This window comes from Hibiscus syriacus, unplaced genomic scaffold (genome assembly GCF_006381635.1).
Source record: "Hibiscus syriacus cultivar Baekdansim isolate YM2019G1 unplaced genomic scaffold, ASM638163v2 tig00116976_pilon, whole genome shotgun sequence".
In the NCBI taxonomy this organism is placed as follows: Eukaryota; Viridiplantae; Streptophyta; class Magnoliopsida; order Malvales; family Malvaceae; genus Hibiscus; species Hibiscus syriacus.
In genome coordinates, this window is record NW_024063500.1 from 388,127 (window position 1) to 409,889 (window position 21,763).

The window sequence follows — 21,763 nt, forward strand, 5'->3', positions numbered from 1 at the left end:
GTAAAAATTTATTTTGGTTTGAATTGTTATTTGTTGACGTATTTTCTCATTGTTATTCGTTTTTGCCATTTGAAGTAAATGGATGGCCATTAATCAATCAAACATAATTGTTCTCTGTAACAGAAAAATAATGTATATTGTTATTCATGGAGTTTTTTTAAAAGCATAATTACTGGTTTCCTTTTTTTTAAAAAATTAATCCATGAACACATTATTATTATTATTATTATTATTATTATTATTATTATTATTATTATTATTATTATTATTATTACCTTCTAAAAAAACTAGCAAAAATGAAATGAGCTTCGGTATGAATGAAATGAGCTTTTTATTTTATAAAATTGTGCTTTTTTTAGGGTAAGTTTTCGAGTGAAAGATTATAAAATTTGGTAACCTTATGAAGCAATGTCATTCTTTAGGTGTAAGTATTTTTGAAGATGAAGCTGATAGTGTTACAATGGAGTTGGAAATGCAGTGGGATGCAAATTCAAGTATAATACTTGATATCAAGACTTATCTTGGTGTATCACTACCTGTGCAGGTATCTTGGGGCCTAGTTTGCTTATTTGCAACGGTTTCTTGCTTGGGTTCCCACTAAATGCCCTGTTTTGGTCTTGTACTCTTGCTTCTTGAATCAAGAGCTAGTTGATCCTTATTTTACATAATTGTTCTACTTGTGCTACCAATTTTCTGGCCCGCCATTTTTATTGAAGGGTTGTAAATGTGATTAAAAATATTGTTTTATTGAGTATTAATATTGAAACTTTGGAGGCTTGAGGACTTGCTGGGTAGTTATGGAAAAAGTTTGATCTCTGAAAGAAATGATGACCAAAGCGTAAATTTTCTTTGACCATTGTTCATGCCTACAATCTAGTAGACATTTGTATGATGGAATTCAAAAACTTCATGCAGCAGGCTTATAGAATTAGACCAGTTAATGCTAAATTACTTTCCTTGATGTATATTTCATTGTAATATTGTTATTCGTGGCTGTTCCACCATTTTGATATTGCATAAGCAACTATGGTTGTAAACAGCATGAATGTTGCAAACAACTTTTTTTCCCTTTTTGTTGTCTCTATATGTGTTTTGGCAATGGATTTATCATTACAACAAGTCTCAAGTTGTTAAGCTTTTTCTTCAGAATCCCAGATATTGATGTTTAATTCCTTTGGCTTAGGTGAAAGATATTGGATTCACTGGAGTCTTCAGGTTGATATTTAAACCCCTCGTGAATGAGTTTCCTTGCTTTGGAGCTGTTTGTTATTCTCTGAGACAAAAGGTATGTTATTTTCTTCCAATGTTGCAAGTTAATGCATGTTAGCACGGATGCTCACCCATGGAGAAAGAGCCCTAATTGTAGAACTAGAAATGAGATTGAGATGCAAGCGTACTTGTATTTGTAAGACTTATGACATATTGTACTCTGGTTTCTAGTGTCTTTTTTGTTGTTGCATGATTTGGTTGCTAAATAGTAATCATAACATTGCTGTTGTAAAATCTCAATAAAAACTAATTCATAATAGTAGCTTCACTCAAAGATAATATGCCTGATATCCAAATGGATGTAATTTTCATCCATTAGCTAGGCTTGGGATCACTTATGTTCATGACATGTACACTAGACACAGGCACCTGACATATGCACATTTTTTATAGCAACTAGGTTGATGTTCATTTTTGGCTTGCAGAAAAAAATGGACTTCACCCTGAAAGTCATTGGTGGTGACATATCAACTATTCCAGGACTTTCTGATGTTATTGAGGTTTGTGCGACTTTTGAAACTGGATTACTCTTACTACAGTTTTTTTTTTTGTATTTGCATCAATCAACTTTACCAATTCTTCTTATGGTCTTAATTTTTGCATCATTGTTGCCAAAAAAACCTTTTTTTCTCAAACTAGTTTTAGTCGGTTCGACGTAACAGTGTTTCTTGGAGATTTAGTTTGTAAATTTTGTCGGCAGGTTATGAAATTGTGAAGAGTTCTTTGAGTTACTGGCGTTGAGACTGCTAAGGAGGGTTAGAAGTATGGTGGCTGAAATAATTTCAGAGAGAAAGTCGCTGAGAATTTTGTGAGTTTAATATTGTCAGTCTGACTCTAGGTTCTAAATGAAGCCTTTGAAACTACAAATGGTAGTGGGAAGTTATTAGGATATGACTAAATTTCCATTGTTGTCCTCGTAAAGTTTTTATAATTCAATTAAGTCTTTAATGGAAAATTTATGCCTTTGACCACCCAAGAATTTTAATTTTATTTCCCTCTGCCTAAAATAAAATTCTGGCTTCGCCTTTGGTGAAAGTGATATAAAACACACCTTAATGAAAAACGTTAGTTGTGAGAAATTACATCATGTCCTAGAAGTATCGTTCATGGACAGGAGGTATTGATACATATAGATGCATCCACTGGACACTGCAAAATATATGAAATTAGCATTTTAATCCTCAATTCTGAGCTCAGGCTTTGTTTTTTGATTTGGAGGATGGTCTCTGGTACAAAGGCAAGAAATTAACATACTGTATTGTTAAAGAGATTAACAAGCTATATTGTTTCTCATGCAGAGAACAATACGGGATGCTATTGAAGATTCTATCACATAGCCTGTGAGAAAAATTATACCCATTTTGCCTGGTGATTATAGGTATGTCCTTTACTTTTTCTCAATAGAAAATGATAGTGTAATATAGAAAAGAAGGAACTACTGAACTAGGGACCCAAGAATATGGACAGGGTATGAAGAGCCTTGCCCCCTTTCTGCCAAGCTAAAGAATCCAAACAAAGAGCATATTAATTTTGCTGAATTTTATCTGAAACTGTTGTTTGTAGAGAGGTGATTTGGTAATGCAAATGTATTTTCACTTGAATATAGCTACTTTTTGTTCCCACATAGAAGATGTGACTACTTGTGAATTCGTTTTTTTCCCCTTTATTTAGGATGTGGTGTCATTCTCTCTCTCAATATCTAAGTAGTGAAACAGCTGATGGTAGTTAGTGTCTTTCTATTTTCAGTGATTTGGAGTTAAAGCCAGTTGGAACTCTAGAGGTGAAGCTTGTCCAGGCTCGGGACTTGACAAACAAAGATATTATTGGGAAATCGGATCCCTATGCTGTATTATATGTGCCGCCTTTACCCGGCAAAACAAAAAAAAGTAAAACAATTGTAAGTTATCCTTGCCCTACCTGATTCCTGTTTGTTCTTTCCAGAAAAAAAGGAGAAACTCTTTCAAAAACATTTCCAGTAGGTTTTGAAGAAATTTGTGTTTTCTCTCCAGAACAACGAGTTGAATCCTATTTGGAATGAACACTATGAATTTATTATTGAGGATGCCACAACTCAGCACTTGGTGGTAAGAATCTATGATGATGAGGGAGTTCAGGCATCTGAGCTCATTGGTTGTGCTCAAGTACTTTTAAGGGACCTTGAACCTGGTAAAGTGAAGGATGTCTGGTTGAATCTGGTTAAAGACTTGGAGATCCAGAGAGATACAAAGTACAGGGGGCAGGTGAGGACATTAATTACCTTCCTTTAGTTGTATAATTAGAGTTATGCATTGTTTGCTTGCATATATGTTTTCATAAAACTTGGCTATGTAATTATTTCCTAGGGTTGTTTATTCTTTCAAATCGTGATACAAGCAGAGTAGGTTTAAAAGCTTAAAGGGTATATGTGAGGGTTAGTACAGTAATTTGAATACCCTTTCTTTTAATTCTTGCAAAGACGTGCTAGTTACTTTTGAGATGCTCTTTTTTTTTTTAAAGTCGATATTTTCTCTCATGCACCGTTCTTCCTTTGGTGATAGCTAGCATTGTATTATCCGAGAGAGAAGGAGAAACTTGCTATAACAGTACAGAGAAAAAATAATGATCCCCCCCCCACAACATGAATGCCCCCTATCACATGGAATCCTATTACTGGGATTCAACCATGTTAATAATGCCATTCAGCCAAGTTTATGCATAAAATATAACGGAACTCAAAATACTGTCAACGTTACAACCAAATTTCCTTAGTTCCCATCTGCCAATGTTGTATATGCACAATGATTCAACCCGACTAAATATGCTAGTTACCATACTTCCTTACTGAATATGGTCTTCACTCTCTTCCCACTCATCATAGAAATAACATGTAGCTTTACAAAGACTATAACCCTAATTCTTAATATGAGAAAAGTTACCTGTCCCAAACAAGAAAGCCAGCCTGTGAACCTATGCTATGGAGAGACCTGGTTCGAAACCATTCACTCACTCTTTAAGTTATTTCTTATATTATTTTTAGGTTGTTTATTCACCAAAAAAATTCTTTATTTGTATGAAATGGTGGTATTTATGTCTTGCTTGTAATTGTTATGTTGGTTGTTAGGTGCACTTGGAGCTCTTGTACTGTCCCTTTGGCATGGAGAATGGCTTTACTAACCCCTTTACCTCTAACTTTTCAATGACTTCCTTGGAGAAGGTTATTAAAAGTGGAGCAAATGGAACTGATGCAATTGAAAATGAGGAAGCAACCATAAATAAGAAAAAGGAGGTTATTATTAGAGGAGTACTGTCTGTCACAGTGATATCTGCTGAAGATTTGCCTATTGTAGATTTAATGGGAAAGGCCGATCCCTATGTTGTGCTCACATTGAAGAAATCAGAGGCAAAGCACAAAACTAGGGTAAGATTTTGATTGTCCAAAGGTGTTTTTATCCTTTTTTTATTGTTTATTTCATGGTCAAGTTGGGGCTGAAACCTTCTGGATAATGCAAGATGTGGTATCATTTATCCACTTATCCTTTCTTTGTTACTTTTGAGAGTTCTTAAGGATTCTCTTAGTTATTGATTTCCTCAGTCATAGAAGTTACCTTTTGTGTATTTCCTTTTGGTATGTCCTTTATCTTATTGGCAGTTTTAGTGAACCATCCTGGACTCTTGTATTCCATGCATCTTATCTTTCGAGAATTTGGACATACAGAATCTTTGGTCCTTGAAGATGTTTTCTTTGTCAGGTTGTGAATGACAGCTTGAATCCAGTTTGGAATCAAACTTTTGACTTCGTTGTTGAGGATGGATTACATGATATGCTAATCCTTGAAGTCTGGGACCATGACACTTTTGGAAAGGTAAATTATGGTTTCTTATGGAATCGTCAAATCAATCTTCTTTAAAAGTAGAAAGTTTTAAGCTACTTCCTTCTGTCAGTTACACAGGGTTGAGGACTACATGGTTTGAGGATCAATCTTCATTGTTCCCCCGTGAACACTAGTTATTGCATCATTTCCAACAATTTATTATGGCTTCCCATTTCAAATTCTAATGTTAAATATGTTTAAATAGTTTTTCGGCTTTCAATCTTGTAGGACTACATGGGGAGGAGCATTTTGACATTGACTAGGGTCATACTGGAAGGGGAATACAAAGATGCCCTCCAGCTAGAGGGAGCTAAGTCTGGAAAATTGAACGTGCACCTTAAATGGATGCCACAGCCAATTTTCCGTGATTCCTAAGTGATCCAAAGACGGGTTCTGAGTTCTAACTAGAGGGAGCCAGGCCCTGCAAATTTGAGTTTGCAACTCAAGTATGCCAAAGCTGCCAGTTTATTCCAATTCGTTGGGTTGGCCATTTTCAGTATCTGGTAATGGTGAACCATAGCTTTCAGAGGATCTCCAGTACCCCTGGTATGTATTTGTAGCATCTTGTATAAAACTGTATATAAATATATTCTTACCAGCCGTATGCTTTGTGCAAAGTTTGCGTTTGGGAAACTTTACCAATCGGAACGGACAAAATGACAAATTTATATGAGAAAATAAGGATTTGTGTAGCATGAACACTCGGGTACAGCCAAGCAACTGAATGTTTTCTTCCTCTGGTATCACTGGTTATCTTTTTTGTTTTCTCATTTGTCTTGTTATCAATCCCTGATATCACTGTTGATTATTATTCTTTCATTTTTGGTATATTATGGATTTGTAGCTTTTAAATTTATTTGTTTGATTTAATTTTGTGTTGTGTCCATGATAACTGGCGTGTAACCACCAGCTGGTTTTACTCTCGATATTTGAGGCTCCTCCTGCGGTAATCTTTTTTCAGCCCGTTCAGGCATTAATCAAAGCGAAAGCTTTTCACAATCCTGTTCATTTCCACTAGAGATGTAGCCAAAAATAAAGGAAGAAAAAAGTTCCCAGAGTCATTTAGAATCGAAGTAAATCATCCTAATCCACGAACAGTGATGATTCTAAAGATTTTGATACAGCCGCCGTTTAAACAGTTCATTTTCGAGCATGAAATTGAAGAAAATGATAACTACAGGGATTATTTTATGCCATCTCCAGTAAGGAATTTGCATGGCACTTTCATCTCCTTACTGAAATTTAATCAACCAAACCCCTTCCAGAGGTGAAAAATGCTTCGGTTGAAATTTAATCTTCTCAGTGAGAAGCAATCCTCCCACGCCTGCTACTCAAATGATGCTTCTTTAGTTTTCTTCGTCTCAGACTGCTTGACCTGCTAGAAAACCAGTCAGCCCCACCTCATTTTTAAGTGAATCAATTCTCATCCAACATTATCCAATATATTGCATACTTTGTTCGAAAGATATCTAGAGCAAGAAATGGTTAGTTAAACTGACCAGTCCTGATTGTGTAAAACAAGCGAGTCCGTGGGAACTTTTTCCCCATCATCATTGCGATTCCAATGGTAGAATGCATGTGTCCTATTTCGGATCTCGAGTGTCGAATGACCATAACTGGCTTCTCGGAATGCTGAATACTCTGGTTGAGGATCTCTGAATCTGCAGAACCACAAAAAGAAACATTTGTTTAAGTCAAAAAGGAATGTAACTTCTTACAGATCTAACTGTAAACGAGTAGTGAATCATAATTTCTGTTATTGTTAAATATGCCTCCAGACTAACCTTCCTGCTAGACCTTCTTGATTTCCACCATCTCCAACGGTGATGTAAACCGGAGTTGATTTGTCTGGTAGTGGGTAACGGTCTCCACTTGATACATTGTACCTTATATTTGAGATTCGGTACTGAAAATTCATAAGCATGAGCATTCCTTCTAGGAAACCCCCCCCCCCAACAATTGTAATGAAATAGGACCCATACATATTATGCATGACAGAGTTCGGCATCAGTAAAAGGGTCTATGTTACTATTTCAGAATTATTGATGTTACAATAAAAAAATCATATAAACGCCTCTCATTATCAAATTGATCATTTAAAAATTTGAATCACTTATAATGCAAAATGTAATGCTAACAAAAAGGGGAAGAGGAAACTGGAATGATAAGGAAAGAACCATACAGATCTTTCATATGCATGGACATGACCAGCAAAGACTATATCAACTTTGTGGTGGACGAACCATTCTTCAAAGACTGCTCGCATACTTTCGCCCTCCATGAAATGTACATCATTACTGTTGTAGATAGGAATATGCATAAGACAATGAGCCAGGGAGTCTTCTCCCGGTCAACCCTCTTTAATTCTTCTAGAAGCCACTCCCATTGAGGTGTGTATTTTACTATTCAAGGTGAAAACAAGTTCGAGGTAAGATATATAATAGACAAGAAGAAAAAGATCTCTGTCCTCTCATAGGGAAAACAATAAGCACTTATTTAAGGATCCAGTCCTCTTGAATATAAGTGAAGAGTGTACCGATAAATAGTGGAAAAAAATAATAGACAGGAGCCAAACTGATCAAGTTAATTGCTAAGACAATTATTTTTGAGAAGAAAGCCAGAAAGGGTAGGGTGCTTAATAGGAAATAGCTAATCAAGATGAAACATTAAATAGTCGAGAAGAAAAGGTACCAAATGGAGAGTAGCTGGATAGCACAATTATATGGGCAGATGCGCGTCTAATAGCGTACCACATAGGACTGCTACTTTTACAAGCCAAATGAGGTGTCGGATACCGTTGGAGATAGGACTTAAAAGGAACAACTTCATCCTGCAGATATTTCCAGAATTGAGAATGTTGAGCATTAAACAAGATAATTCTAAATGTTCCGCTTAAAAGAGTGAGAGTTTATGGTTTATACAGTGTAATAGCTTGAGTAAACATAAAAAATAAATAATAAATAGTGTCGGTGATGTTATAAATTTGCACGTGGGATGAGATATTTGAGGTATGGTGTGGTTTAAGGTCTCCTTAAACCACAGCAAGATCTAGCAATAACACCAAAATATCAATCTTTGGGAAATGAAAGAATAAATGATAGAACCTTCTTAAGGAATGTTTTAAGCTTTTAAGTTCAGAACAATGAAAGTTAAGAAAGAATGGCTTGTACAATGTACCTGAGAAAAATGCTTCAGGGTGTGATGCAAATATTATTATACATTACATATACATAATTAGAAGCAGTATGCATGGTTAGGTAAAGTTCATAGTACCAGAAAGTATCATGACTTTTAGCAATAACAATGCTTGGTCAATGTTTTTACCATGTAAGGCATGTATTCTATTTCATGATTCCCAGCAGACCAGATCAAAGGCTGATATGCAGTACTTTTCTCCACAAAGCGGCCCCATGAATCCCATCTTATACCAACATCATTATACTGATATCTATCAGCATAAGAAAGATCTCCTACAAACAAGACAGTCTGTGCTCCACTCTGCATGTAATGCTCAAGGGTGGACAGTGAATTATATGTCTGACCCAAATCACCTGCAACATATTCAATTAAATAAAAATAATTTTAAGGACAAATGTATAAAGGAAACACATCAATATGAGTTAATGGCATGGCATCAAAAAACTGTGAAATGAGTCTGATCTGGTTAATTTTTTTGAGTTGAATCCTGCTGCAATGTATAAGAAACAATAGAGAAGTTATGAAATATGGTTGATAGAGGAGAGAGCTTGGTTAAATGGTAAACAACGATCTCATAACTAAAATCCATCTAGTTGGGATTTTAGGCTTCATATAGCCGACTTCCATTTGTTCTGTCTACAATGTACTCTTTTACTTGTTTTCTAGCATGAAAAATCCAGTTTTGGCGATCTTCAATAAATTATTAACGTTCTCCTTGTTTCCACTATCACATTAATAACGAATTTGACAGCCAATAGTATAGAAAGAAGCAGAAGGCTTACAGACAGACAAGCAGCAATAAAAGTTCAGATCTAGTTGAGTGCCTTTTTTTTTTGGTTGTTACTCTTAATGATTCTAATACATCTAAAGGAATAAACTCTGGCATTCAATCGAAACCAGGAACTTGTCTAGCATCAGAACAGCTTTGGTTAATGTGACTGAAAATATTCCAACATTGCTTTAGATTACAAAGGAAAACACTCACCAATAATTCCGAATTTGTAAGGAACATCTGGACCAATATTTGGAGGTGTCTGAAACCAAAATTCTCATGCCGAATCACCATTCCCAATCTTGTAATAGTACTTGCTGAGAACAGCAAATAAAATGTTTAAGCAACCAATTTGTTCCCTTCATGGCTCAGATAACACCAATTACAACAACAAACAAAGCTGAAATCAAGGTCCATTCTTGTAAGTTTGAGTAATGTAGGAGCTGAAAGATTTAATTCCTTCGTATAAAAATCCATGCTAAGGGCATGTAGAATAAGCTTCTAATGAAAACAGGCAACCCTCTCCATGTTGAAGAAGTTAAGCCATTCATGCAGATTTTACTTTCCAAAATAAGTAGTATTACCTCAAGATCATCAACAAGAACATGATGGATATAGCCAGATTTGTATTCATAAAAGTGTCGTTTGTCATCCTCCCCTCTGCAGTAAATTCATATTTTCCCTTTGACGTCCCATATTGTACTTTGCTGGCCTCAGGTTCATCAGCAGTGACCCATGAGATAATTACAGCTTTTACATCATAGTCTTCTTGTGTTATATGCACCTACAGTTTAAATAAAATGTATGCTACATATAGGTGGGCAAAAGTTTGGAAAAAAAGCAACAATGGATAGATGATAAGAAGCTCCAATTGGAATGCATGCTTCACGAAGGCAAATTTAGTCGAGTCATTTTCAGCGCACAACATAAATTTGACAGATATAATGCATAGATTAGTATCAAGGTTTGCAAGTTCCAAAAATTTGTCCGCAGTTTTTTTTTCCTAAATGGCAGTTCCTTAGTATTCTCGGAAGAAAGGGAAATATGAACAACTTAATACCTATAGAGATTACAGAGACAGCAAATGAAATAATTCACAAAGGTGTGTATGGCATACTTAATGCTGCAACTAGCAAGGTGATGAATAAGAAAGAAGAAATCATCTTCAGCCTTTATTTAAAAGGAAATTATCTTAATTGTTGCATAATCTAGTTCTTATCCAAGCTCTGGTAATGATCATTGAGAACAAAAATTGGACTAATGAATACATATGCTGATTTACTTTGTGTAGCTAGGTGAAAAAATTGAAGTTAATAAAAGAAAAGGTCTTACTTGTTGTGGTGAATTATATCCCGTGGGAACTGCAAATACTTCATTATCAAGAGGGATGTCTTTCGATGGATATTCCTTCCGAATGAAGACACAAGTGACACCAGCATTCACATTGTTGTTGGATTTCAAGAGAACACAGGACGTCAATATGAGTTGAAACAGCAAAGATTTCATCTTTGTGATCCCTGCTATGACTCTTGATAAATCAGCCAACAACTATGTGGTTTACTGCATTCAAGATTAAAAACCAATTTAGATTTAAATACACGATACGATCTACAAAGAGCAAACATGTGATAATTTGAATCACATGAATGTCTGAAAAATGCGATATGTATTAGTTTGAATCACATGAATACAATTAAAAAAAAATAAACCAAGATTCAGCTTATAGTCCTGGACTGAAAAAAAAAACACCCTTTTAACAAAAACCCCAGATCAGAGAATATCACCAATCAGAAATAAAAAGATAAAGTAAAAAGAACGAATTCAAAACATCAACATTCGATTAAAAAAAGCACTAAAAGAAATAAAATATAAGGAAAGAAAGTACCTTGGGAGAATCAGGTGAATACTAAAGACCCAATGATGGTAACTTTTTAAGGACAGACAAGACTGAGCCAGAGTTGGGAGAAGGCGTACGTTAGTGGAGATAGTACGGGCGGAGGTGGCGTACATTAGACGACAACCGCTTTGTCGTTACTCACCGTGGTATTAAGCAATGTTAGTTCTGATTGGGTGAGGCTTTACACGTGGCCATATGGGATTGGATGATTTGGTTGCTGTCCTACATCTAATTATTAGGCGGAGCCTATGTGTCGGGAGTTAAATCGATTGTTTTAACTAACCTTATTTCCTGCACTTAGTCGCATCTAAAATGTGGAGGTCCAAGTACAAAAAAATTATAGGATAAAATACATAAATAGTCACTAAATTATGCTGAACTGATTTTTTTATCATTAAATTTTCAGAAGTTATAAAACGCTAGTTAAAGAATATAAATAACGAGGTCTGTATCTGTGATTTTTGAATTTGTAATTCGCGTACCTTTAAAGGATAGATGTTTTTAATACGGAATGACTTAATTTCAATAAAATGTTTGTACCGGTTTCTTTGGTATGTTTTCTCTTTAAACTTAATTCTTTATGTACTGAGATTTTATATATCCATGAATTTCTTATTTGAAACAAATTATAAATAGTTTCTTGAATTATTCACAATACTGATAAGCATTCACCCTGCTACTAAATCCTCGTGATAAAATATTAAACTTATTAGATAAAAAAAAGTTATGTTCAATCTTTTACAACTATAAACTATTATGGTTTATTCCATGAATCACAAAAAAAAAAACCTCATTTCTCATGAATTCCTGTACAGCTATGGCCTTGTTCGACACTAACCTCAGAAGACATGGCTGGAAGCTCTACTGGGTACTCAAATACCATAACCTCCTCAGGATAGTGGAGCTAGCAGTGGGACAAACATCCAACACCTTGTCTTTTTTCCTACATACCTGAACTACCGCGCCCAATAAATCGAGACAATATCCAGAATGGTCTTGAAAAATCCCACATACCATATCATATGTTTGGATGAAAAGAGTATTCGAGATATAGAACGTTTTCGTGACCAGTCCTTCTGTTGTAGCAAAAAGGTCTGGCGCTTAAGCACCCTCCGATGCTTCAATGTCTCCATTTTCAGTGGCCTTTCGACGCAAAAGGTCCTTGAAAATTGAAAAGACAGCAACCATTGCAATCTCCACATGATCAGAGCTACTCATCTTCACACAAACTTGCCCCATTTTCTGGCTATTTATATTGCCATTAATAGCAAGCCTCATACCTTGGATTGGCCTGAACTCGGAATGGAAACCACCGCCAAGTACTGTCTCTTTTTTAAATGAGAGAGCTGTCATAGTCAGGCTAAGATGATCATCTCTCACAGGGTAGTCACTCCCTCTAAAAGAAGCTTCAAAATTCCCACCGTATGCCACTTGTCCAGAACCCTCTATTAACCCAGTATTCACAACAAACTTCATTCTCTTCCCCACCAAGATGGTATCCTCAAGCTTAGCACCAACATAGTACTTGTTTCGAAATGATGTCAAAGAGATTCCACAATCAGTGAAATTGTGCTTGAGGCTCCTCAGCTTTGCATTGCTGTGTACATTATACATAAGATCTTTACCAGTAGACTGAACATCAAGTACTAAAGAATAAGTTGGCCCCACAGGATCTGCATATGCTACTGCACATTCAGAATGAATACTGAAATCACGCTTGTCCTTATTCATCTGTCCTGCAATTGAAGCAAAAACATTCTTTTTCACTTCCAAAGCTGTCTCCAAGTTTATTCCATCAAATCCAACATCGTGATCCCATCCATGGGGATCGAGAACAGGTCTCGCAAGCCATAAGTCATTTGTGACAAGGCAGCGATATCTGTGTACGGGGCAATCTGAGTCAAAACTTGGAGGGACTGCCATATCCGGCAATTGGACAGCCTCTGGAGCTACCTTGTTATCAGTATCATCATCATCATTACCTTCAAAGCTTTTCTCTTTGGAGAGCTTGGCCTCCTTTCGTCTAAGGCACTCTTCCTTCAACTGTTTCTTCAAATAAAATGTCTCTCTGTATTCCAGCTCATCAAGATATGCTTTTTTCTGTGATTTAGCCAAATTTTTAAATTGAGACTTCGTCAGGATTAGAATTGAAGGCAATTGATCATACTCCTCTTCTGCTTCCTCTGAAAGCAGAATCTCATCAAGTTCACTTTCTGGTTCAGCTGGATTTGATATTGACCGATGACGTAGAAAAGTTGAGAGAAGATGAGGCAGAGAAGGCAACTGATTGTTGCTTAATTGTCCTAATTCAATGCTGTCTTTAAACTCCAAGAGCTTGTTGGCATCACAAAGAACCTTGGTACATATGCATAATAACAAGAACTGAGATTTCCAAACCTGTCCATTTGGAAGTATGCTTTCCCCCATGAAATTTCTTTTGCACCGAGGGTCATTCTCCACTAAAAGTAAAGGGTTTTCAAGCCTTGAATCAGATACTGCCTGGTGTATATATTGCTGCACTAAATCAGTGCAATGGTTCACATAGGATTCATAATTGACAGGATACCCGCTAGGTCCTTCAGGAAGTGCTGAAGAAGAATGTGTCATGACAAGGATGGTGTTAAACCAAATTGCATTACCAAAAGCTTCAGTCACAAGCTTCAAAAGGGGGAAATCACTATAACCCATGTTGAGGAGGTCAAGCAGCTCAAAGTATAAAACAACATCTGGAGGGGATCTTCTAATGAATTTCTTCACAGACAGCATAATCTTCCTATTCCTTCTCATTGTACTAGTAGATGGAGGTAGAAAACCAGGGGTATCAATGAATGTTACTTTAATCCCATGAACAGTTCCCGTGACCTCTCGGATGCAATCAGTGGCAGGCTGAAATGCACTGGTCTCAGTTTTAGGTTGATCAAACACAGAATTTATCGTTGCACTTTTGCCATCTCCTGTTTTGCCGAGGACAAGTATTTTAATAGAGAAATCTAATCCTTGGAGCCCAGATACCTCCCGTTCCCTTGCTATTGTTTTGGCTCTCTCGTTTCTTAAGTTCACTCTTTTTAAATCTGATTCCCCTGCTCGTATCAATGTTGCTAGGTGCATCCTATATAAAACTTTTGCCACCAGAAGATTATCTTGAGGTTGCCTCAAACGTTGGAGAAGACGAAAGAATGTAATTTGGAGATCCTCAATCTTAGCCAACGTATCCATCTTTTTTCTACTAGGACCACTATGTGATAGATTAGAACCTTCAACTAGGATTTGCTGCTGTGAAATAAAAGGGTCGTTATCATGAATATTACCAGAAGGGGATGATATATCAGGAGGCACCGACAATGCTACCGAACTGCTGGTCTGAGATGAACCTAATGAAACAAAAGACAGTTACAATAAAGATTTAATTCTAAGCAGAGAAACTCATAGCTATTAATCTGCCAAGTAATCCGTGAAATAGGCAGCTCAACAGTATATAATGTTGCATTTGTGCTCGTTGCAGTTAGATGAGCAAGTTTTCTTTTCTCAATGTTTAATCTATTCAAATATGCTACTCCATTGAAAGCAGTACCAAGGTCGAACATTTAGTCATGTAATTTAGAATATCCCTTGAAATCATAACCTCATGCAGATATTAAATCATAATTTTATCAACAAATCCACCCAAACTTTCACTTCACGAAATTTGGTGAGAGGGTCAAAAGTACTACCAAATAGATATAGGAAAGGGGGAGAAGCTAGTACCTTGGTCTTCTGGTTCGAATTCTTGAGACGAAGGAGCCTCAGGAAAGAAACCACTGCAGCCGGACAGTGGTCTAGAAGAGGCCAAAACTTGAGTGAAAACCCAGTCTCTAATACCTTTCATCCTTCCTGAAATTTCACCAAAAAGGGCTCAGCTAATCGTTTATATGCTAAGCCTCATGCCAATAAAATTTCCATTATATGCTGGTAATAGTATGAAAAATCCTCACCATAAATCACAAGCTGGAATTAGAAAAAGAAAAAAGACTCATTTCCAAATATATTTTTTAAAATTATCAGCCCATTCGAGTAAATTTAAGATTTCTATAAGACAAAATTACAAGAAAAATTCAATTGGAACAAAAACTATAGTATGAATTAAAGGAGAAACATTGCATCACAGAAATAATAATAATAAAAAACAGTGGGAATAACTTCATACCTAAAATGAAAAATAAATTGAGGTGCGAACAATACCCAAATTCAATCTTCCTGACCGACGAAAATAAAAAGCCCAGCTAACATTTGATTTAGAGCAACAAAATCTGCATAGGATTCGATTTGGCCGGTGCAGCTCTGAGATGGCGGTATCAAGCTTATATCATTTTTAATTTAATTTTTGTAAAATAGAAATCATAAGGAAGAGTAGAGGCCGAGAAAAAAGAGGCTGTGAGGGGAAGAGAAATCAGATAAGACAGACAACTAATCAGCGATATCCAATTTCCCAAGTTTGTTTTTCTCTTATTTCGACACCAATTTCTTATGCCCTAGGCCTTTTCTTCCTTCGTATTACTTGGGCACCGTAATCGAGTACAACCGGGATATCGTGCTCCACGAAATTCATTGGTTTTACATTTGATTGTGTTGGGCTTGGAAATTTTCTTTACTTGGGCCGTGAGGGGATGATTTGTTGGTATTTTGTCATGTGTCGTTGTGATGGGGTTTGAGCACTTTAGAGGAATTTTTTGAACTTTTTGGACTTAGTTTGAATGCTCTGAAAACTGAGCTATTTACTTGTGGATTGATTGAGCAACTGGGTTTAGGGTGGGGCAACTCCCTGTTATGTATCTTGGGGTGTCTTTGGTAACCTGAAAACTTACAAGGAATGATTGCTAAGCTTTGCTGGTAAAAATTAAAGAAAAGCTTAGTCAATGGTCCAATAAAAAATTGAGTTTTGGTGGACGGTTGCAGCTTGTTAAAACTGTCCTGTTCAGTATTTTTAACTACTGGAGTAGGCAGCTCATCCTCTCTAAAGGGGTCATTAGGGACATTGAGAGGCTCTGTATGCGGTTCTTTTGGAAAGGTAGTGATACCTCAGCTAGAGGAGCTCGGGTGAGTTGGAGTCAGGTATGTTCCTTGAGATATGAGGGTGGTTTGGGGTTAAGAAATCTTGTTGTCTGGAGTAGAGCATGCTGCCTTTTGCTTGTTAAGAATATTCTGGCAGGTGAAGGTTCACTTTGGATTACTTGGGTTAATGAATATTGTTTCAGATCTGTGGATTATTGGAATATAGAGTGTAATGCTCATTTTAGTTGGATCCTGAGTAAACTGCTTAAATTGCGAGAGGAGGCTAGGAGGTTGTTTTATCCTAATGTTAATTGGATTCAAATTAAGGGCAGTTGGATCTGGGAAAACATTCGGGACAGGAGGGAGAAGGTTAGTTGGCATCGCCTTGTTTGGTTCCCTGCTCATATCCCAAAGTTTTCTCTAATTTCATGTATGGTCATTCTCGACAGATTGCCTACAAAAGATAGACTTGCACGGTTTGGAATGTCTACTGATAATGTGTGTGAGGTGTGGGGTATTAGGATGAAATCTCGAAACCATCTCTTATCTGATTGTGCCTATGCGAGGGAAGTGTGAGGTGCTGTTCTGCACTCTTGTGGGCTTCAACGGGAGCTATATTGTTGGGATGAAGGATTTCGTTGGATGGTTGTGAATTTAAAGGGTAAATATCTCATAGTGCGTATTCTTAAGCTAGCTTGGACTGTATTTGTGTACTTCATTTGGGAATAACGTAATCATAGGCATTTTAGAGGGTTGATTCGTTTGGTTGATACAATTGTAATTAAAATAAAGGAGGCTGTTAAGGCTAAATTGTATAGATGTTACATGAATGGGCTAGATGATGCAAATAGGTAATTGTGCATAGATTGAGGTTGATCTAGTTGTCTAGTGTTTGTTCTGTTACTTGTAGTAGCTAGTCTACTTTCTTTTTTTGATGAATATAAATTTACTTATCCAAAACAAATTGTATCTATATTGATATAAAATGGTTTAATGAATCATTTGGACCTTGTATTATATTTATTTTATTAAATTGTATTATAATTTTTTCTTTTAATATTTAATTTCATTATTGAGTTATTTAAAGATTATTAATTTTATTTAAAAATTGTCAATATACATACATTATGCAAACGCAGCTGTTCAAATCCAAGATTTCTACAGAAAATAACGTTCACTTTTACTATTAAGGCCACTTAATGTGTTCCAATTAGTGTCTAACTTTTTCTAAAGGCAAATGATATATTTTGTCTTTCATTTTTTATTTAGTTTAATTCTTAAAAAAATAATCTCAAATTCACTCCTATTTATTTCTAAAAATTATAACTAAATTCAAATATTTTTTATTGCTGATAATACTATTCTATTTGAATTTAATGTTAAATAAAAAAATAATTATATTTAATATTATATAATAAAATTATTGTATTAACTTTAATATAAAACAAATAAATTTAAGTAAAAAAAATAACAACTATTGTAGTATTAAATAAAAATTTAAACTTAATATTAAATAGAAAAAAATAATTATATTTAATTAAAATATTAAATTGATGATTAAATGAAAAAAATTGTTAACCACGGCATCGTTTCTCAATTAATTGATGAAATCCATTAACATTGTTATTATAATTATAAAAACTAAAATTGTCATTGTCATTATCATTATCATTTTTACCTTTTGCCTTGGTTAGTGCTAGAAAAGTGATGAGAGGAATAAGAATTCAGTGCATAGCTCTTCCAGAAAATAAGGAAAACATGCATCTTCAGATCATGAAAAGCGAGACTCAAAACGAGGACAAGTTGGACAAGGCATGAGGAGAGGGTTTACAGTATCAACAACGAGCCATTAGCTTCCTCGAACTTCAAGGAGATTAATAATTATATGAACCTATTGAGAAGATTAATGATGTAAAATCTTTGAAATCTAATAAAATTTTATATGAACTTATTGATATTATCATCCAGTTTTTGGAAATAAAGGTGTCAATGAACTATAGATCATGATATTAATTGTTGATGGAACTATTTGATTTGTGTTCATCGTAAACAATATTTTTTTATAATTCAGACAAGAATAGTAAGAGATTTTACAGTGATTGTTATTGTTAGTGTTAAATTTAGAGTGATAATTGTTATTTATATACTGGCTGATTAAATGGATATAATTCAGTGAAAATAGATTTGATATTGATAGATTATATGTGCCTATCAATAGGGTCATGTCAATAATTTTGTAAAGAGAGAGGATGATCGGTCATAAAGAATGAGACTCCACAATCATAGGACGTGGGATTCCAGAATTCGTGGTACACAGAACACACTCTTTGGAGGAGGACTCTTCTTGCGTCGGAGACACTTTCAACATAGTTATTTATGGAGAAAGTTCTAATGAAGTGTAATAAATTATTTTCTTTAATCAAAGGAATATTATAAGGTGGTTTGATTTGAAACTTACGTTAATTCTTGTATTTAATGGACTGTTTCTGATACAAGACCTTCAGAGGATCAACACCTTGACGGTGTTGAGAAGCTGAAGAATCAAAGCGAGAGGTTCAAACTTCATGACGCACAAGGAAAAATATACCCTGACATTAAAGAAGATGGAGAGTGAGACGTTGGCTTCAGCCAAGAATGAAAGGACTCCTACAAATTCAGATATTAAACGGGACAGGCCAACCCAAAAACGAAGATGGATCAGCAACTGATATTTTTATGTGCTGCGAGGTATAGCTGCTCGGGTTCTTTAATTGTTGAACTTCAAATGGTCTGTCATGCCATATACTTTGAAATGGATGTGGATAAGGGTTCCAGAGATGTACATGTGCATAAACTGAAGGCATTCATTAATGCTTACTGCAGTCTGCAGCATTCCATTGTGATAGTGCTGATCTGTTTTTTTCATTGTCGAGAGATCCTTTTTCATTATTGTTGATTCAATATATTTGTTAGAAAGTTATAAAGATGACTTAATTTGTTCATTTGTTTTTATAAAAATATCAAGATTAAGGTATGTTATAATTATTATGTATGTTGATACTATAAATTATAACTTCAGAAAAAAATTCAAATTTAAACACCTAAAAACTTCAAAAATATCTTGATTATTTAAAGAGAATATCAAATAAAGAATCTTAAAATTAAAATTTGTCTCAACTTGAAAATCAAGTATTAAATGTTATTTTTTTATGAGATGACGCGTACTAAAAAGATCTTAAATATATTTATGAATAAAGTATATCTATTAGTATCCCAAGAATTATAAGATTGTAAAAATTTGAATAAAGTATATCTATTTGATGCCTATACAAATCATGTAAAAATAATTAACATTTACGAGACAAACTGAGAATGTGTTTGGCTAAAACTATTAACCAAACACATCCAAAAGATATGTAATTCGCTTCCACATGATAATGTGTTAATTATTTTGTATGAATATAATGCAAAATGTATAGCTCAATTATGATTACATTATATGCATAGACATTCAAGGAAGAGTATCACGAATATTTATTTATGTGGATGTCTATTATGATTAAAACAATATGTATCAAATATAACTTTAATGCATTTTATTATTAGGATTTTAACATTGAAATTAGAGTTATATATGATATCTATTCATTGTGCCTATAAATATAGAGTTTTTATTTTATTTTATAACAATAATATATATTTTTATTAATAATTATATAAATCCAACAGCGTAAACAAGACGTTAGCGACCTATCGTCCTTTGGATTTTTGTGTTTTTATCAACAAATCACCATGACATATTTTATTTACGTGTCAGACACCCTTTCAAAAATATTTATTGATCTAGCACCTTTGTCATTATTTAACCAATAAACTAGTGATGTTTACCATTGACATGACCGACGTTGACCTTGATAATTAAGTTTTTATCATTGATTTTTCAAAAAAATAATTTTTATTATTATATTTTTAATTCGTTTTATTTTGATAATTGAATTATTAATTTGTATTCTTTTATTGGCATCACACATTAATAAAAAATTATTGAGTTAATGCTTGTGAGAATTTAAATGTGTGTCATCATCTTAAGCAGCGTATCCCCTTAAACCAACATTGATTTATAAGAATTCACTAATTATACATTCAATCAGCGTATCAGAAACATATTAAAATATAGATTTATAAGAATTTTATACTCGATATATATATTATCTCAATTTATCTAAGAATAACTTTGAAGCTCAATTAAATTTAAAAATGTATTCAACACAAAAATAATTATTTAATAAAAAAATGTATTTTATTATTTTATTTCCAGAATTTAATGAAAAAATTTACTAAAAAGGAAAAAATTAATTATTTGAAGAAAATGATAAGTGCGAAAGGCATATGATTTTATTTATGGTCATAAGGACTTAATTTTTCAGAAGTTAGGAAATGAAAATGATTGTCTAATTATATTTTTTCCAAAAAAAACAAAACAAAGTTACTTCTTTAATATTTTGTGGCGTTTTTACATAAAAATTACTCTAACAAAAATTAATTATATGTCAGATACTATTTTAAATTTTTTTACGGATCTAGCATCCTTCTCAGAAAAGCTCGGATCATCAACTTTTTATCTGAGTTGGCGTAACGTTAACGTAAGATGCGGATCATCAGTTGAACTTTTTCTGTAAAGGGTGTTAGATCGGTAAATATTTTTTAAAAGATATCTGACACGCAAATAAAATCTATCAGGGTGATTTTTCGGTAAAATCGCCTTCGATTTTACATGTAAGAGTGAAAATAAAATAAAAACCAAAGTAGGGGTTTTGCTGAAAATGATTCTATCCCATTTGACAAGGAGTTTTGAGGTCTATTCAGTAGACCTTAAACCACAACCAACAAACACGCCATTTACTTTCATTGTTATGTTTGACTATTTCCATATACCATCTTTTTATATACCTTTAATCTTTTGCATGTTTAATATTTAAAAAATTAATGTTAAAAAATTAATGTTAATATTTTATTTTATATTATCAAATCTATTTTAAAAAAATTAAACCACACGCGCGCATATATATATATATACTTTTTTCATAATATTTTCTCTCACAAAACTTTTATTTTAATAAAATTTTAACAAGATGCATTTCGTTATATGGATAGGTATTCAAGGAAGAATGTCATGAATATTTGTTTATGTCGGTGTCTATTATGATTAGAACAATATGTATCAAATATAACTTTAATTCATTTTATTATTAGGATTTTGACATTAAAATTAGAGTTATATATGATATATATTCATCGTGCCTATAAATATAGAGTTATTTTTATTTATAACAATAATATAAATTTTTATTTATAATTATATAAATCCAACAGCGTAAAGAAGACGTTAACGACCTATCGTCCTTTGGATTTTACATTTAAGAGTGAAAAGAAAATAAAAACCAAAGTAGGGGTTTTGCTGAAAATGATTCTATCCCATTTGACACGGAGTTTTGAGGTATATTCAACAGACCTTAAACCACAACCAACAAACACGCCAATTAGCTTTCATTGTTATGTTTGACTATTTCCATATACCATCTTTTTATATACCCTTAATCTTTTGCATGTTTAATATTTAACAAATTAATGTTAAATATTAATATTAATATTTTATTTATATTATCAAATCAATTTTAAAAAAAATAAACCACACACATATATATTTAATTTTCAATCAATTATTTTTTTTAAAAAATCAAATAAGATGTTAGAATTAATCATATTTAC

General features: G+C 33.9%; 2 protein-coding genes and 2 pseudogenes across 5 annotated transcripts; 2 read left to right on the plus strand and 2 right to left on the minus strand.

Annotated features, from left to right (window-relative positions):
- Positions 1–400: 400 nt before the first annotated feature.
- LOC120192643 lies at positions 401–5,599 on the plus strand (annotated as a pseudogene).
- Positions 5,600–6,167: 568 nt separating this feature from the next.
- LOC120192644 lies at positions 6,168–10,625 on the minus strand (annotated as a pseudogene).
- Positions 10,626–11,702: 1,077 nt separating this feature from the next.
- On the minus strand, positions 11,703–15,397 carry LOC120192642 (translocase of chloroplast 90, chloroplastic-like). 4 transcript variants are annotated; one of them, XM_039195390.1, is made up of 3 exons: positions 15,206–15,397; positions 14,732–14,857; positions 11,703–14,358 (listed from the first exon to the last, which is right to left on the minus strand). In XM_039195390.1, the coding sequence occupies exons 2-3, from the start codon at positions 14,850–14,852 to the stop codon at positions 12,089–12,091; spliced, it is 2,391 nt and encodes a 796-aa protein (XP_039051321.1). In that variant the 5' UTR covers positions 14,853–14,857; positions 15,206–15,397; the 3' UTR covers positions 11,703–12,088. The 4 variants fall into 4 exon arrangements, with proteins under 4 accessions (XP_039051321.1, XP_039051319.1, XP_039051320.1 ...); XM_039195388.1 differs by having other exon boundaries at positions 15,171–15,397; XM_039195389.1 differs by having other exon boundaries at positions 14,732–14,971; positions 15,171–15,229.
- A 436-nt stretch (positions 15,398–15,833) lies between these two features.
- Positions 15,834–16,591, plus strand: LOC120192683. Its single transcript, XM_039195426.1, has 2 exons — positions 15,834–15,853; positions 15,964–16,591. Exons 1-2 carry the CDS (start codon positions 15,834–15,836, stop codon positions 16,589–16,591), a joined length of 648 nt encoding a protein of 215 aa, XP_039051357.1.
- The last annotated feature ends 5,172 nt before the right edge of the window (positions 16,592–21,763 follow it).